General features: G+C 28.0%; 3 protein-coding genes across 3 annotated transcripts; all 3 read right to left on the bottom strand.

Moving 5' to 3' along the window:
* Positions 1–520: 520 nt before the first annotated feature.
* On the bottom strand, positions 521–1,588 carry LOC138341775 (protein PHLOEM PROTEIN 2-LIKE A9-like). The gene is made up of 3 exons (XM_069293519.1): positions 1,467–1,588; positions 1,270–1,346; positions 521–1,050 (listed from the first exon to the last, which is right to left on the bottom strand). The coding sequence occupies exons 1-3, from the start codon at positions 1,521–1,523 to the stop codon at positions 690–692; spliced, it is 495 nt and encodes a 164-aa protein (XP_069149620.1). The 5' UTR covers positions 1,524–1,588; the 3' UTR covers positions 521–689.
* A 4,609-nt stretch (positions 1,589–6,197) lies between these two features.
* LOC138337108 (protein PHLOEM PROTEIN 2-LIKE A9-like) lies at positions 6,198–7,448 on the bottom strand. The gene is made up of 3 exons (XM_069293520.1): positions 7,301–7,448; positions 7,105–7,181; positions 6,198–6,884 (listed from the first exon to the last, which is right to left on the bottom strand). Exons 1-3 carry the CDS (start codon positions 7,355–7,357, stop codon positions 6,377–6,379), a joined length of 642 nt encoding a protein of 213 aa, XP_069149621.1. The 5' UTR covers positions 7,358–7,448; the 3' UTR covers positions 6,198–6,376.
* Positions 7,449–12,833: 5,385 nt separating this feature from the next.
* LOC138341776 (protein PHLOEM PROTEIN 2-LIKE A9-like) lies at positions 12,834–14,676 on the bottom strand. The gene is made up of 3 exons (XM_069293521.1): positions 13,612–14,676; positions 13,407–13,483; positions 12,834–13,293 (listed from the first exon to the last, which is right to left on the bottom strand). The coding sequence occupies exons 1-3, from the start codon at positions 13,666–13,668 to the stop codon at positions 12,933–12,935; spliced, it is 495 nt and encodes a 164-aa protein (XP_069149622.1). The 5' UTR covers positions 13,669–14,676; the 3' UTR covers positions 12,834–12,932.
* Between the last annotated feature and the right edge of the window lie 2,039 nt (positions 14,677–16,715).

Consider the following 16,715-nt stretch of genomic DNA (forward strand, 5'->3'; position numbering starts at 1 on the left):
TAACTAATTGTGGTAAGTTAATGCTGATTCTCAACACATAGAAATTGCAATTGTGTCACACTCACTGTAACAAGGCTAATTTGGGGAGTCATTTTTGAATAGCAGTGAACAAAATGTGGTTAACAGAATAACTTATCATCGTAATTAAATAGGAAAAAATTTGAAAATATATATATATATATATATATATATATATATATAAATTTTGATCGAAATCGATGTAACAATCTTAAATTTTGGGCTAAGTTTATTGTCCCATGCACTATTTAATAGTATATTTTAAAAATATATAAGTGTCTACGTGAACAACATCATTATAAATAATAATGTGTCGATCTCGACAGTTATATATCTTTAAAATACACTATCAAATAGTGCAATCGATAATAGTCCTGCCCTAAATTTGTTACAGTAATTTCGATCATAATTCAGATATATTTCGAACTTGTTGCCCTAACTAAATTAGATATAATCCTCAGGATACTCCTCCTATAGTCCTATATTTATGAGACTGTTACTGTTTAGGAAACCAATAATTTTCTTCGTAGTTTCATTTATGAGTTGAGAAATACAAATACAAAGTCACAAACACGAATTTATTTAACAAAAATATCTCTTGACAATTGAGTTACGAATGACAATTATAAATGTATTTCTAATATTACTTCTTCACTTGGCTAAATTAGTTTTTAGGTCTCTATTAAGTTTACAGAATGAATTTTGAGACCTCCTTTCCACTTTTTGTTCCAAACTTCATACAATCCAAAACAAATCTTATCAGTATTGCTCCCTTTTCCTTTTTTTATAGTAATAGTTTCTGATATCATCTTTTTGTCATTAGCCTTAGTTGCCAAATTCACCTTTCTCCATTGAGTATTATCTCCCCATTTAACCATAAGATAAATTGGTGAATCACTCCAACCGAACGCATCAGCCATCAATGCCATTATAAATTCAATATTGTATGATGTTTTCTTCATTATATTGATATTATCGATGCAACCAGTTACCTCCAACCAATTTACTTGTATAAGTTCTGCATCATCGTTTCTGTATAATTCAAATATATTTGATTGAAACGTCAACATGTTAAATACAACAGGAGATCAGTATAATTAAATTGATCTCAAGATGAATTTATATATGTACTCCTATATTGTCTTTTCATTATGCAGAATGTTGTCCTTTTATAAAAATTTATGTTCAACTTCTTTATGAAATGAAAATATAGTTGGCAAAAAATAAAATTAAAAAAAATTGTATTCTTACTCATCTTTGGGTAGCTTCCAATAACGCTTATCATTTCCCCAAACGATATTAAGTGATTTAGGATGAATTATATAACCCTACAAGCAACAAAAATAACAGAATTAAATAAATCAACATAACAAAAACTCGATGGATTAAGAATATGTAACGAGAGAAAGAAGAATTGCAATATAGGAAGTATGTGAAGTGTTCTGTACCTTTTTTGTTATAGTGAATGATGGATTGCCTTGATAGTGAAAAGATTTTGAAGCCATTTAATTTGCTATATAAGTTGAATTGTAAAGAATTTGGAGATTTCAGTGTCTTATAATAATTTTGGTTACAAAAATCACATATATATAGAGAGATAGAAATGGAATCAATAGTCACACGTAGTATTGGAATATGGAATAAAATATCATGTCTTATATTCTTATACGTCGGCATGCATTTTCCTAAGTGCGTATAAATCAAGAGTGTCGCGCGTGAAATTAATAATTAAGATATGAGTTTGATAAAATTCAATAATTTTTATTTAGTTGGTATATTTGTTTTTAAGGTAATCACTAAATATATATTAAATTTTAGAACTCAATATAATAAAAAATCGCCATATTGAAATTCATAAAATTAAAATTGTGACTCTATCAACATAAATCAGATTAATTTATTCAATCATGAAAAATGACCGAACCCACCAATAAAAAGTTCAGAATATACTCCTCACTATAATGAGTTGTCAAAATTGAATAATATAACATACCTACAATAAATTTGACAGTGTATATTATTCTCACGCGGTGAATATTATTAGTTCACATATTTCACATTTAAGATGATCTCTTCATTGCCTTTTTTTGAAAAAAAAAATGAATTATCACTTGATTCTAGTATAGATTATAGGGTTTTAGACCATTTTCTTTGCTATATTTCATTATTGGTTATGCATTTTACTATTGTGTTTCAACTTTTTTAATAAATAATTAATTTTTAATCATGGATTTTGATGAATAATTATAGAATGAATTCTTGTTACATTTTTTATATATAGAGCCGTTTAATATTTTTACTTGTTCAACTATGTTCTTATTTCAGTTGATTTGCAAGTTCATAGATTTAAAAGAGGCTTTAAAGATAACAAAGTTTTGATATGGTCAATAATGAGCGGCGACATATTATTGCTAGCTAGAATAATTTGAGAGAATACGTCCAGTAAATTATGATCATGATTGATCGAAAAATAATTGTGATAAATCGTGTTTAATATCCTGCAAATCATACATCACTCGGGGGATTCAAACCACACTAGACAAGCTCTGTACGATAAGTTCAACTCAGAAGGCATTGAGCGGGAATCAATCTCATAGTCCAAAACCTAAAAGGTAAAAAAAATCATGTATGCATGCACTAGATTAAAGGGGGAAATGGAATAAGTCATGACATCTAAGACGAACGCATTTTCAGGAAAATGGAATATATTCACATCGTATCTCTATTTTGATAATCAAAAATATACTCCAAAGTCGACGTACTGACTATAATTAATTGTCAAAAATTGAATCATAAAGATAGAGATAGACTCCAAATTGATAAAATCTCGAATAAAAATTATCATGACGCGTTAAGAATATTAGAGTACTATATTATATCGTTTTCATTGCTTATATATTGATTACTTGGTTCACATATTCCACTTTTAAAACATCTTTTTCATTTCCCCTTTTTATCAACTGCCACAAAGTTTTAAAAGTAAGGGCCAGAAAGGGTCAAATCAAAATTCCACCTATTAATTAAATTAGTTGCATTAAGTAATGTTTAAATAACACAAAAAATGAATGTGGATTTCCTTTTATATTCCAAAGCAAAGCAAGTAGTCTAGCTTGTCTCAATTTCATTATGTCAATGCGATATTTAAAAATATTAAATATTTGAATTTTAAAGTAGCAAGAATTTTAGTTAATTGATATTATACTTTTGTAATGATTAATGGTCAAATTAAGTCTCAATTGGATTATAGTAGAGTGTTGGGGGTTTTGATTCCTAATTAATGAATTGTACAATGTCTAATATTACTTAGCGTGTCCAATGAATAAACTCAGTCAATAAACAAATAGTCCTGACTAAACTCACTAAATGATAATGAAATAAATTTTAGGGTATTTAAAACATCTAAGATTATAATGTTTTGCACAACTATGAGTATTTTGTAGTTATTGAAAGGTGTGGGGATGCAAATTGAACCACTGAATTAAGTGTTTACTGTGGAATTTTCGAATTTTTAACCAAACTAAGTCATTATATAAAACAATTTATCAAAGTAATTCATTTTTCTAAAATTTTACAAAACTAGTATAAACGTATTTCATGGTAACGTTTTAGGGGGTAATAGGACATTAGTATAGTATAAGTGTGTCTCTGGGATTTCGGGCATAGGTTGAGGGGGTACTTGTGCATTTTCCCAATATTATATGTGTAAAGATTAATTTCTCTAATATAATTGAATTAAATATATCAAAGCCAATTTTTTTTTTTAAATGAGACACGTAAGAGATAAAAACAATTGTTGTATGTCACTTAAATTTCTTTATTCCTTTTGCGCATATGAATCACATAGGAGATAATAAGTTTCATCAATGTAATTATGTATACATCGTTCTTAAATAAACATAATACAACAAGGAATTTTGCTTCTTGTTATAAGAACGAAAGGTTTGTGAAAAGCAAGGTCTCAACAAAATCAAATCTAACAAATTAAATGCTTTAATTCAAATATCACATCAATACTAGACTGGTCTCTAAGTTAATCATCATTGGGTTTGAGATGATGTGATTATATAATTTATGAAGATTATCGTTCAAACAATCCACACTCTGATTCCACATGTAAGATTAAATACTTTTTATGCATAATATCAAGATCTTGAACACGATAATCTTACATAAAGATTGTCAAGAGCACATAACTAATGAGGAAGACATCATCACAGAGAAAAGCGAAAGCGTCAGTCGTAAATTGGTTCTACCTCCTTACTCTAACTTTTATGTTACCAATACCGTCGGTGATGGAATTATTCTAGAGAATATGTGATAACCCTAATGGGTAGAGTGAGGACCAATTTATAGAGGTTATGATTTAATCTGGTACGTACATCAAGTAAACAATGTACATACGAGATATATTCCTTATTAAATACTATTTATGGTATTACGTGGGTTATAAATAAACTTGGGTCATAAAAAAAATAATTAATAATAATTAATAATAAGGCGGAATGGCCTGAGAGACCCCTGTACTTGACTTCGTTTGTAAGTTGGACCCTCTTACTTATCAATTTGTAAATTGAACCCCTAAACTGGTCAGAACGTAATATTTTAAGCCTATTTTTCATCTGACTAGGGTGTGTGAAGTACTTTGCTTACATGTGGAATTCCATGTCATTTTTAATGAAATGTAAGAAATTACAAGTTAAAAATTTAAAAAAAAATAAATCAAACCACTTTTCTAATTTCTGGAAATTTTAGATGAGCATTATTTTTTTAAAATTTTTTAATCCAAATAAGCATGTTCTTCATATTTATTCCAAATTGAACACTAAATTCATGTCAAATAGATGAGATTTTTCTCCATTCGACTTGAAAATTCAAATACAAGTTCACTACCACAAATCCAACAAATCTCAATCACAATTTTGAATCAATTTCACAAATTCACAACATACGCTTGTTATTTTTCAAGCTTTCTCTAGCTTATCATGGAGTTTTAATTATTCCATATCCACCATTATCCTTTGTGTTAATCCTTAGATCTCTTTTTTGAAACCTAAAAAATAAATAATAATCTTAATATTTTTAGACTAAAAAGTTAAAATCTAAAAGACTTTTAAACTAAGTGATTAGGGTGAATGGTTGATTTGTAATGAAAAAAAAAAAGTGTGGGTTGAGAAGAAAATGGATGAAGGAGAGAATGAAGAGTGAGAGTGGTCATGTGAGTGATGAAATTCCAAGAAAAAGAAGAGAGAAAGGGGGCTGGGGGCGGAGGAGAGAGGGGTGGGGGTGGGGTGTGAGAGGGATGGTCGAGGAAGATGGGTTTTTAATTTTTTTCAAAATAATTTGATAATTATTATTATATTTAAATATTTTATGTCAAATACCTTTTTCTCTTGTTGTCAAACTTGTGTTGTCAGGTAAATTTCCAACTTATCATTATCAATTACACATAAGTTCGGTCAATAATAAAAGGGGTTTAATATATTGTGTTTTGATGAGTTTAGGGATTCAGTTGACAAATTGATAAGTAAAAGGGTTCAACTTACAAATAGAGTCAAGTACAAGGGTCTCCCGGGTCAATCCGTCTAATAATAATTCTTACACGTTTTACCCTTGAGATAAAATGTTCTTGATAATGTAATGTATGTATCAAAAATATAAATATTACTGAATCATCAAATATAAGCTATGTAAAATAGTTCAATTCCATGCAAAACACAAATTATTTTTTCCTAGCTTATGTAAAAAAATCGATAGTTAAGAAAAGTTATAACTAAGCTCCTCTTAAATCTTATATGATAATTGAGAATAATGCAATTTCGTCACACTCACTCTAACAAACTAATTTGGGGAGTCATTTTTCACTAATAAGGAACAAGTTGTGGCAAATCAGAACAATTCTATATAAATCAGTCATCACAACAACATCAAATATAATTGTTTCAAGTTACTCCTCTAACCGCCCCATATCATGTAAAAATGTTACTATTTTGTGAACCAAACTATTTTTTCTTTTAATTACAACTTTTTCTAACTTCATGTTAATGTATTGAATCATTCACTGTATTAGCTTGTAACGATTTTCGTATATATAATATTGTCAGCTATCACAAAGTTATAAATTTATTTGCTTTCGCTGATATAAAAGGGAGGAGTGTACGCAAAATTCTGGAGGAGTTAAGTGGCAAGAAAATTATAATTATATTCATGACGTAAGAAATATAAATTAAATACAAAATTACAAAATACAAATCAATTTAAGAAACACTCCAAAATACATGAACAAAATAAAAAATAATTAATTAAGCTATTCCTTTTTTGAACTCTGATTTATGGAATTACAAGGACACATGTTTCAATCTTACGAGTATTGTTTTTCCACTTGAGTTAGGTTTATGGGATGAATTTTGAGACCTCCTTTCCACTTTTTGTTCCAAACTTCATACAATCCAAAATAAATTTTATCAGTATTGCTCCCTTTTCCTTTTTTTATAGTAATAGTTTCTGATATCATCTTTTTGTCATTAGTCTTAGTTGCCAAATTCACCTTTCTCCATTGAGTATTATCTCCCCATTTAGCCATAAGATAAATTGGTTTATCACTCCAACCGAACGCATCAGTCATCAATGACATTGTAAATTCAATATTGTATGATGTTTTTTTCGCTATATTAATATCATCGATGCAACCAGTTACCTCTAACCATTTAGCCATAAGATAAATAGGTGAATCACTCCAACCGAACGCATCAGCCATCAATGCCATTATAAATTCAATATTGTATGATGTTTTCTTCATTATATTGATATTATCGATGCAACCAGTCACCTCCAACCAATTTACTTGTATAAGTTCTTCATCATCGTTTCTATATAATTCAAATATATTTGATTGAAACGTCAACATGTTAAATACAACAGGAGATCAGTATAATTAAATTGATCTCAAGATGAATTTATATATGTACTCCTATATTGTCTTTTCATTATGCAGAATGTTGTCCTTTTATAAAAATTTATGTTCAACTTCTTTATGAAATGAAAATATAGTTGGCAAAAAATAAAATTAAAAAAAAATTGTATTCTTACTCATCTTTGGGTAGCTTCCAATAACGCTTATCATTTCCCCAAACGATATTAAGTGATTTAGGATGAATTATATAACCCTGCAAGCAACAAAAATAACAGAATTAAATAAATCAACATAACAAAATTCGATGGATTAAGAATATGTAACGAGAGAAAGAAGAATTGCAATATAGGAAGTATATGAAGTGTTCTGTACCTTTTTTGTTATAGAGAATGATTGATTGCCTTGATAGTGAAAAGATTTTGAAGCCATTTAATTTTCTATATAAGTTGAATTGTAAAGAATTTGGAGATTTCAGTGTCTTATAATAATTTTGGCTACAAAAATCACACACATATATATAGAGAGAAATGGAATCAATAGTCACACGTAGTAATAGTAAGAGACATTTATATTAGCATAGAATATGGAATAAGATATCATGTCTTATATTCTAATACGTCGGCGTGCATTTGAAGAAAACGTTTTATTCCTTATGGGCTTAACTAAGTCAACTAGCTATGTATTTTATTTAAAAATGATTGCGATAAATATTCTCGTATTCTTTTTCAATTTTATATTTTATTTTCACTTTTCTGTCATATTAGTTTTATATTTTTGATACATCATTGTACAAATACAATATAAAAATTAGAACGAATACAAATACAAATGATATACATATTGGAATGAATATGACTTAGGAAAGGAAACAAAATTCTAAATAGAAAAATAAATATGAAAAAAATATATGAATACAAATATGTTTCTTAAATAGCTACATATTTATTTGACATACATGTTGGAAAGAATACAAACTAATCAAGAGATATAAGTTTTATTATACGAAATACAACATGAAAACTAGAATGAATATAAATACAAATGGTATACAGATTGGAATGAATTCGATTTAAGCAAGGATACAAAATTTTGAAAGATAAAATAAATACACTATGAGAAAAGTATGCGAAATAACAGCTAAAACTATAGGTGTAGAAATTTCTAAGTTAAAAAAATTTAAATTTAATAGATAAAACTATAACGTATTATCATAAAGTTCCATCAATAATTAGTGAAAATTGATATTGAATTTTTTGATTCCGTGATTTTCATAACAATAATTGGTGAAAATTCAATATTGATAATTTTATAGATGTAGTATTTCTTTAATTCTTTGATTTTCATAACAATAATTAGTGAAAAATGGATATTTATTTTGGTAAATAAAAGTGTTTATTAACAAAAAAGATTAAGAAAATTGGATATATATTGAATTTCTTTAGAATAATGGTGAAAGATGTATTTTTTAGAATATGGTGAAAGAAGAAGAAAGAGATGGAAATTGATATGTTTTGATAAATTGTAACTGATGAGAATTTAAGCATTTCTTCCTTTTAAAAAAATTATCTCCACTAAATTTCTCCAATATGTTATATAAAAGTTGTATTCTTTAAATAATAATGAATAATAAAAACATAAATAAGGTACATAACAAACTAAAAGTTTGACATTTTTACTATATATTGAAAGTGTTGTTAATGAGCCTTCTTAAATGTTAAAATATTAATATTTTAAAAAAAATCCCAAAATAATGAAGAATCACTTTATTTTAGTCTGCCCAAATTACCTCAAGCTAATAAAGTCACAAGTCTCAATAAAAAAAATGGGAAAATGCACAAGTATCCCTCAACCTATGCCCAAAATTCTAAAGACACACTTATATTATACTAAGGTCCTATTATCCCCATGAACTTATTTTGTAAATAATTTTCTACCCCTTTTCGGCCTACATGGCACTAGCTTGAAAAAAAATGTCAAGACGCATTGAACCCACAAGAAAGTGCCACGTAGGCCGAAAAGGGATAGAAAATCAATTATAAAGTAAGTTGAGTAGCGTAATAGAAACTTATTATAGTATAAGTATGTCTCTGAGATTTCGGACACAAGTTAAAAAACTACTTATGCATTTTCCCTTAAAAAATTACAAAATTATAGGTTGATTTTACTTTTCTACTTATTCTTATAAAGACTTTTAAAATTCACTTTTTTGCTCTGATTTCTAAGTTTCACCACTTATTCATCTAAATTTTATGATGTGAAAGCAGTATTTGAAATTATAAATATTTAAATTTCAAAATATCAAGAAATTCATTAGACCTTAGCAATATGCATTCACATATTTTGCATGAACTTTAAATAACTTTTTATATTAGTAATATGCATTCACATCTTTTGCATGAACTTTAAATAACTTTTTATTTGGGGAAATCTAGAAGCCATTGAGGAGTAAGGCAAATAAATTGGGTAACAAAATTTATCCTCAAATTCTTCTCATTTATATCTGAAATTTCAATTACATATTTATTTCAACTATATTTCACTCGGTGAGAGTAAGTTTTTTTCATTTTATACCATTTTCTTTGTTATATTTTCATTTTATACCATTTTCTTTGCTATATTGCATTATTGGTTATGCATTTACTATTGTGTTTCAACTTTTTTAATAAATAATTAATTTTCTATCATGGATTTTGATGAATAATTATAGAATGAATTCTTGTTACATTTTTATATATAGAGCCGTTTAATATTTTTACTTGTTCAACTATATTCTTATTTTAGTTGATTTGCAAGTTCGTAGATTTAAAAGAGGCTTTAAAGATAACAAAGTTTTGACATGGTCAATAATGAGCGGCGACATATTATTGCTAGCTAGAATAATTTGAGAGAATACGTCCAGTAAAGTATGATCATGATTGATCAAAAAATAATTGTGATAAATCGTCCTGCAAATCACACATCTCTCAGGCACGACTCAGAAGGCATTGAGGGGAAATCAATCTCACAATCCAAAACCTAAAAGGTAAAAAAATCCATGTATGCACGCACTAGCTTAAAGGGGAATAAGTCATGACACCTAAAACAAACGCATTTTCAGGAAAATAGAATATATTCACATCGTATCTTTATTTTGATAATCAAAAATATACTCCAAAGTCGACGTAGTAACTATAATTAGTTGTCAAAAATTGTATCATGAAGATAGAGATTGATTCCAAATTGATAAAATCTCGAATAAATATTATCATGACGCGTTAAGAATATTAGAGTACTATATTATATCGTTTTCATTGCTTATATATTGATTTATTGGTTCACATATTCCACTGTTAAAACATCTTTTTTCATTTCCCCTTTTTATCAACTGCCACAAAGTTTTAAAGGAAGGGCCAAAAAGGGTCAAATCAAAATTCCACCTATTAATTAAATTAGTTGCATTAAGTAATGTTTAAATAACACAAAAAATGAATGTGGATTTCCTTTTATATTCCAAAGCAAAGCAAAGCAAGTAGTCTACTCTTGTCTCAATTTCATTATGTCAATGCGATACTTAAAAATATTAAATATTTGAATTTTAAAGTAGCAAGAATTTTAGTTAATTGATATTATACTTTTGTAACGATTAATGGTCAAATTAAGTCTCAATTAAATTACTTAGCTTGTCCAATGCATAAACTCAGTCAATAAACAAATAGTCCCGACTAAACTCACTAAATGATAATGAAACAATTTTTAGGGTATTTAAAACATCATAAATTATAATGTTTTGCACAACTATGAGTATTTTGTAGTTATTGAAAGGTGTGGGGATGCAAATTGAACCACTGAATTAAGTGTCTACTGTGGAATTTTCTTTGCCATATATATTTGAATTCACTAAATTTTAAAATTAATTTGTACATTTGCCACTATTGCAACATAGTTTTCTCGTTCTATTCTGGAATTTTTTTATCCAACTATATTGACAAAAATGAGGGGTAAATTACTTAGAGTACACACAAGAGTTGTCTTTTTTTGAATTCCAAGATAACCCGCAGTTGTTACAATCTTTGTCCTTCGGGTGAGCACTTTGTGATTTCTGGATAAATCCCCCACTGTGTATTAGCTTGCAAATCACATAGGGAATGTAAACCGCATTAGGCAAACCCTATGCTACAAGCTCAACTCAGAAGGCATTAAGGGGAGATCAATCAGGGGTCATCCGTGTGGATAACCACCCTCCTAACCAACTAAGTCATCCCGAAGGACTTATTTTTTTTATTTTTTAATCAAACAGGAAAATTATAATCCTTTAATAATATTTTTTTCCAATTTTTTTTAAATATTTTAAATTATTAATTAGGTTAATTTTACAATATTTTTGGTTTAATTTTCCTAATTAACAACATTGTATCCATAATTAATATATCCAAAAAAATCATTATTAATATGTATTCAAAGTTGCTAAAGTATTTAACAACATTAAGTGTTGGTTATAAATACACTATTATATTATTGCTAATAATAATATAAAGACAATTATATTATTGCGGTAAATTATTCATTTGTTGCGATGAATATTTTAAACTTCTTTCCGTGAAACTAGTTAAATTGAATATATGTAATATATTTATATTAGGAGGGGGGGGGGGGGGGGGAGAGAGAAACTTGAAACAAATAAAAGAACAAATGTAAATCAATTTAATTATAGTTATAATACGAGTTTTATTCATGATATGCCAACAATCAATTAATTATTTTCATCTTACGTTTTTTCTGTAGTACAGCAAAATCAATATCTAGTTAAATCTCCGTTAAGTTTAAAAAATAAATTTTGAGACCTCCTTTTTGTTTTTTTGCTCCAAACTTCATACAACCCAAAATAGATCTTACCAGTATTATTGTCTTTTCCTTTTCTGATCATAATACTTTTTTATATAAATTTTTTCCCATTAATCTCACTTGTCAAATTCACCTTTCTTTCCATTAATCTCACTTGTCAAATTTACCTTTCTTCCATTGAGTATTATCTCCCCATTTAGCCATAAGATAAACAGGTGAATTGGTCCAATCAAATGCATAAGTCATTAGTGACACTAGACTATATTAGTATTATTAATGTATCCAGTTATCTATAACCAATTACTTGTATAAATTTTGCACCATGTGTTTTGTAATTCAAATATATTTAATGACTATGTCAGTTAATTTACAATTGCACAGTATTATATGTGTGGTAACACATTTAATTTATATAACTTAGAGTTGGTACACCAATTAATTCTTACTCGTCTTTGAGTAACTTCCAAAAGCGTTTATCATTTTTCCAAACAGTATTAAAAGCTTTTGGATAAATTATATAATCACTAAATAAGTGTATAATTTGTTCCGCCATATATATTTGAATTCGCTTAACTTCTGAAATTAATAATTTCCTCGTTCTATCGTGAAAATTTTTTATCCAACTATGACAAAAATGAGGGGTAAATTAATTAGAGGACACACAAGAATTCTTTTTTAATGACACTAGAAAATAATAATCCTTTAATTATATTTCTTTTGAAATTTCTATTAAATATTTTTAATTATTAATTACTTTAATTAACAATATTTTTGGTATAATTTGCATAATTAACAACATTGTATTCATAAGTAATATCATTGTATTCAAAGTTATTGAAGTCTTTAACAACATCAAGTGTTGATTATAAATACATAATATGCTATGTTATTGCTACTAATAATATAAAGTCAATTATATTATTGTAGAAAAATTATTTATTTATTGCGATGAATATTTTAAACTTTTTCTAGTGATACTATAGTAAAATTGTATATATGTAATATAGTAATTAGTGTGTCGGGGGGGCGCAAACTTGAAACAAATAAAAGAACAAACGTAAATCTAAATTAATTGAAGTTATAATTGAGTTTAACATATGAGTTTCATTTATGATATAACAATAATCGACAAATTATTTTGGTCCTACAATTTTCTTTGTAGTACAACTAAATCAATATCTAGCTAGATCTCTGTCAAGTTTACTGAATGGATTTTGAGACCTCCTTTCCACTTTTTGTTCCAAACTTCATACAATCCAAAATAAATCTTATCAGTATTGTTCCCTTTTCCTTTTATGATAGTAATAGTTTCTGATATCATCTTTTTGTCATTAGTCTTAGTTGCCAAATTTACCTTTCTCCATTGAGTATTATCTCCCCATTTAGCCATAAGATATATTGGTGAGTTGTTCCAACCGAACGCATCAGTCATCAATGACATTGTAAATTCAATGTTGTATGATGTTTTCTTTGTTATATTAATATCGTCGATGCAACCAGTTACTTCCAACCAATTTACCTGTATAAGTTCTGCATCATCCTTTCTGTAATTCAAATAGATTTAAAAACAGTGTCAGCTTGTAAGGTAGTACATATATATGTAGTAGCACACATTTAATTTATACGACTTAGATTTTGTTCACCAATTAACTCTTACTCGTATTTTGGTAACTTCCAAAAGCGTTTCTCATTTCCCCAAACAATACTAAGAGCTTTCGGATAAACTATATAACCCTGCGAGCAATGAAAATAACAATAGCAAATTTTAAAACATAAACTCGAACACAAGTATAATGCCCAAAGGGAAGTAGAACAAGAATTGCGAATATTGGAAGAAACTAATGGATGAAATTTTGCTCTACCTTTTGTGTTTTAGAGAATGTGTGGTTGCCTTGATAGTGAAGAGATCTTGAAGCCATTTGATTTGTACTAATTACTCACAAAGTTACAAAGAATAATGTGTAGATTTAAGTGATATGTGATATGTATATATAGAGATGAAATGCATGCACTAAGCCAAATTAAAAGGAGAAATTGGGGAATCAACTAATAGTCAAAAAGGAATGTCACATGCACTGTCCAAATAATATATTTCTTGAATGAAATGTTTTAGTTATTCATTATATCGGATTACTTTATGCACTAATTAGAATCTATGGGCTGAGCTAGTTGCCACCTGAATACGAGTTTAACGAATTCAAATAACTTTTACTTAAAGTTTTAATATATTTGTATTAAAGAAAAACTCATTAATCAAACAGCTTTTATTCATTCATATATTTAGAAAATATTCTATAATTAGTCAAAAATTGGATACGTAAAACTAGAAGTCTAGAACCGTCCTTTGTTTATGTAATGGATTCCAGTAATTACCTTGACTTAATTAATCGGATTAATTATAGAAATTCCACTTTTAGTTACTTGCTGTCATTATTCCCTACAAGTTTTGCAAATTTTCGAAATTTCTCATTTTTTTCTTAAGTCAAATATATCATTAATGTATCCCGACCTTCTTTTTAATGTGTCGTCGCATGTATCCGACCATCTTTTTAATATATCAGCGCTTTAATTTTTTGGCCATTAATGTTTCTGTTTCTTTTTTTAAAATGTATTAGCGTTTGTATTATTGTATCTGTTTGAGGGATTGCTATAGTTATAAAACTTTTAAGAGGTAAATTATAATTTTACCTTGAAAGTATGTAATTTCTGTAATTTGCCCTTAATTAATTTGTCGTCCAAATTTGACTTTTCTACTTAATTAATCTTGTGAGTAATGTCTTTCTAAAATTGATTTTTTTTTTTTTTTGCTTTAATTGTGTTTATTTATATTTATGGAATCCGATTTGGTCAGAAGATATGGAGGCAAATGATCAATTTTATGACTATGCCGACAGAGAGCATAATAGTAATGGCCTAAGTTAAATTTGACCAAAATTAAATTAGTTGCATTAAAGGTGATGTTTTTTAATAACGAAAAAGAAAAAAGAATATGGAGTTGCTTTACAATATTAGATATTGTTCAATGAACAATATTAGTTGAAAGATGATAATTCTAGAGAACACATTGATAACTAATAAAAACGTGTTCATGAAAGCAAAAGTTGATGCACTTAATTTGTTATGTGACATACAACACCGATTTATTAGTTCTTTTAATATTACTTATATCATTGCTATTTCGAGTCTTTTCATTTTGATTTCCATTGTCATCTATACGTTTTTTATGCTTTAATTATATATTAATTATCTTTTTAATAGATAATTGAGTATTTTTAATCAAACATATTCGATATCTTTAGATATACAATATATATTTAACTAAAAATATTAATTTACTTCATAATTTTCACTATTCTTAGAATGATGAATTCGCCTTTGGTAAATTCTTAAGTTCTAAAAATAGTGAAAGTCAAATTATCTAGATATATTTTTTTCAATATTGATATTTAATTGATCTTCTTAGATAACTGTCAGTGGCCACTACCGCCTCCATCGTGGCCATTTTAACGCATGAGTCGTGACCAAACTTCTTTTTTTCTTTCTCCACAATTTATTGGGATGATAATAATTAAATTAGTGATGGATAGTGGAATGGATCTTTTCGTTCAATCAGCATATAAGCCTATTTTTGCTACTATTCCATTGCTCCCTTTGCTTACTTCTTAGAAAGCTACACCTTTATTTTTGTTTTTGAAATTACTTGTGGAGAAATAGAAATTAAAAGTTGATTGTTGAGCAGATTTTGGCAACTCATTTAACATGGAGGGAGAAAGCGGACCAACGATCACTGGAGACCACTGAATCACAATGGTGGCGTGAGAGAGAAGCGGCGCAGTGGTGCACGCCATCACTGTTTCGCAATAGATCGGTGTGAGAGAGAGGTGACACAGGCTAGTGGAGAGGAGAACGAGCAGGGTGAGAGTAAAGTCATGGCAGTTAAGGGGTTTTTCGTCCAAATATGGTGGTGTGGTGGCTTAGGTTGTTATTTTTGTGGAGTTGAAAGAGGAAAGAAAAGTAGTGATGGTATGCGGCTGAGATGAAGATGGGTGAGGGAGAAAGTATATGTAATTTCACCGACAAAAAATGGCGACGATGGCGGCAATAGTTTTCTTCGGACGATTTTGGGAGTGAAATAGTGAAAATTAAGAGAATTGGATGTATGGAAATTCTCTTTAAAAATTACCAAAAATAAATTAAAATGTTATTATTTTACATTTTATTAAATAATTTTGATTAATAATTTTAAGAAAATAGTTTTGATATGACATTAATATATCTGACGTGGATATGTCATGTCAATATATAAAGGAGAGTGAGCTACAAACAATGTTGAAAAGACTTAAAAGTCTCATTTTAATTGAGTATAAGGGTCCATATGACAAGGGGGTGAATAGAAGGGTTTAGAATACAAATTGATACATGTATAAGAGTTCATATCAAACCATTTTGTCTAAATATTATATGTGTAAAGATTAATTTCTCTAATATAATTGAATTAAATATATCAAAGCCAATTTTTTTTGTTAAATGAGACACGTAAGAGATAAAAACAATTGTTGTATGTCACTTAAATTTCTTTATTCCTTTTACGCATATGAATCACATGGGAGATAATAAGTTTCATCAATGTAATTGTGTATACATCGTTCTTAAATAAACATAATACAACAAGGAATTCTGCTTCTTGTTATAAGAACGAAAGGTTTGTGAAAAGCAAGGTCTCAACAAAATCAAATCTAACAAATTAAATGCTTTAATTCAAATATCACATCAATACTAGACTGGTCTCTAAGTTAATCATCATTGGGTTTGAGATGATGTGATTATATAATTTATGAAGATTATCGTTCAAACAATCCACACTCTGATTCCACATGTAAGATTAAATACTTTTTATGCATAATATCAAGATCTTGAACACGATAATCTTACATAAAGATTGTCAAGAGCACATAACTAATGAGGA

Source organism: Solanum lycopersicum, chromosome 2 (assembly GCF_036512215.1).
Source record: "Solanum lycopersicum chromosome 2, SLM_r2.1".
In the NCBI taxonomy this organism is placed as follows: Eukaryota; Viridiplantae; Streptophyta; class Magnoliopsida; order Solanales; family Solanaceae; genus Solanum; species Solanum lycopersicum.

Coding starts and splice junctions, on each gene's coding strand:
- LOC138341775 (XM_069293519.1), bottom strand. CDS start 1,523: ATGGCTTCAAAATCTTTTCACTATCAAGGCAATCCATCATTCACTATA. Junction 1,347..1,466: donor CATTCACTATAACAAAAAAG/GTACAGAACACT, acceptor TGTTGCTTGTAG/GGTTATATAATTCATCCTAA. Junction 1,051..1,269: donor TGGAAGCTACCCAAAGATGA/GTAAGAATACAA, acceptor TGAATTATACAG/AAACGATGATGCAGAACTTA.
- LOC138337108 (XM_069293520.1), bottom strand. CDS start 7,357: ATGGCTTCAAAATCTTTTCACTATCAAGGCAATCAATCATTCTCTATA. Junction 7,182..7,300: donor CATTCTCTATAACAAAAAAG/GTACAGAACACT, acceptor TGTTGCTTGCAG/GGTTATATAATTCATCCTAA. Junction 6,885..7,104: donor TGGAAGCTACCCAAAGATGA/GTAAGAATACAA, acceptor TGAATTATATAG/AAACGATGATGAAGAACTTA.
- LOC138341776 (XM_069293521.1), bottom strand. CDS start 13,668: ATGGCTTCAAGATCTCTTCACTATCAAGGCAACCACACATTCTCTAAA. Junction 13,484..13,611: donor CATTCTCTAAAACACAAAAG/GTAGAGCAAAAT, acceptor CATTGCTCGCAG/GGTTATATAGTTTATCCGAA. Junction 13,294..13,406: donor TGGAAGTTACCAAAATACGA/GTAAGAGTTAAT, acceptor TTTGAATTACAG/AAAGGATGATGCAGAACTTA.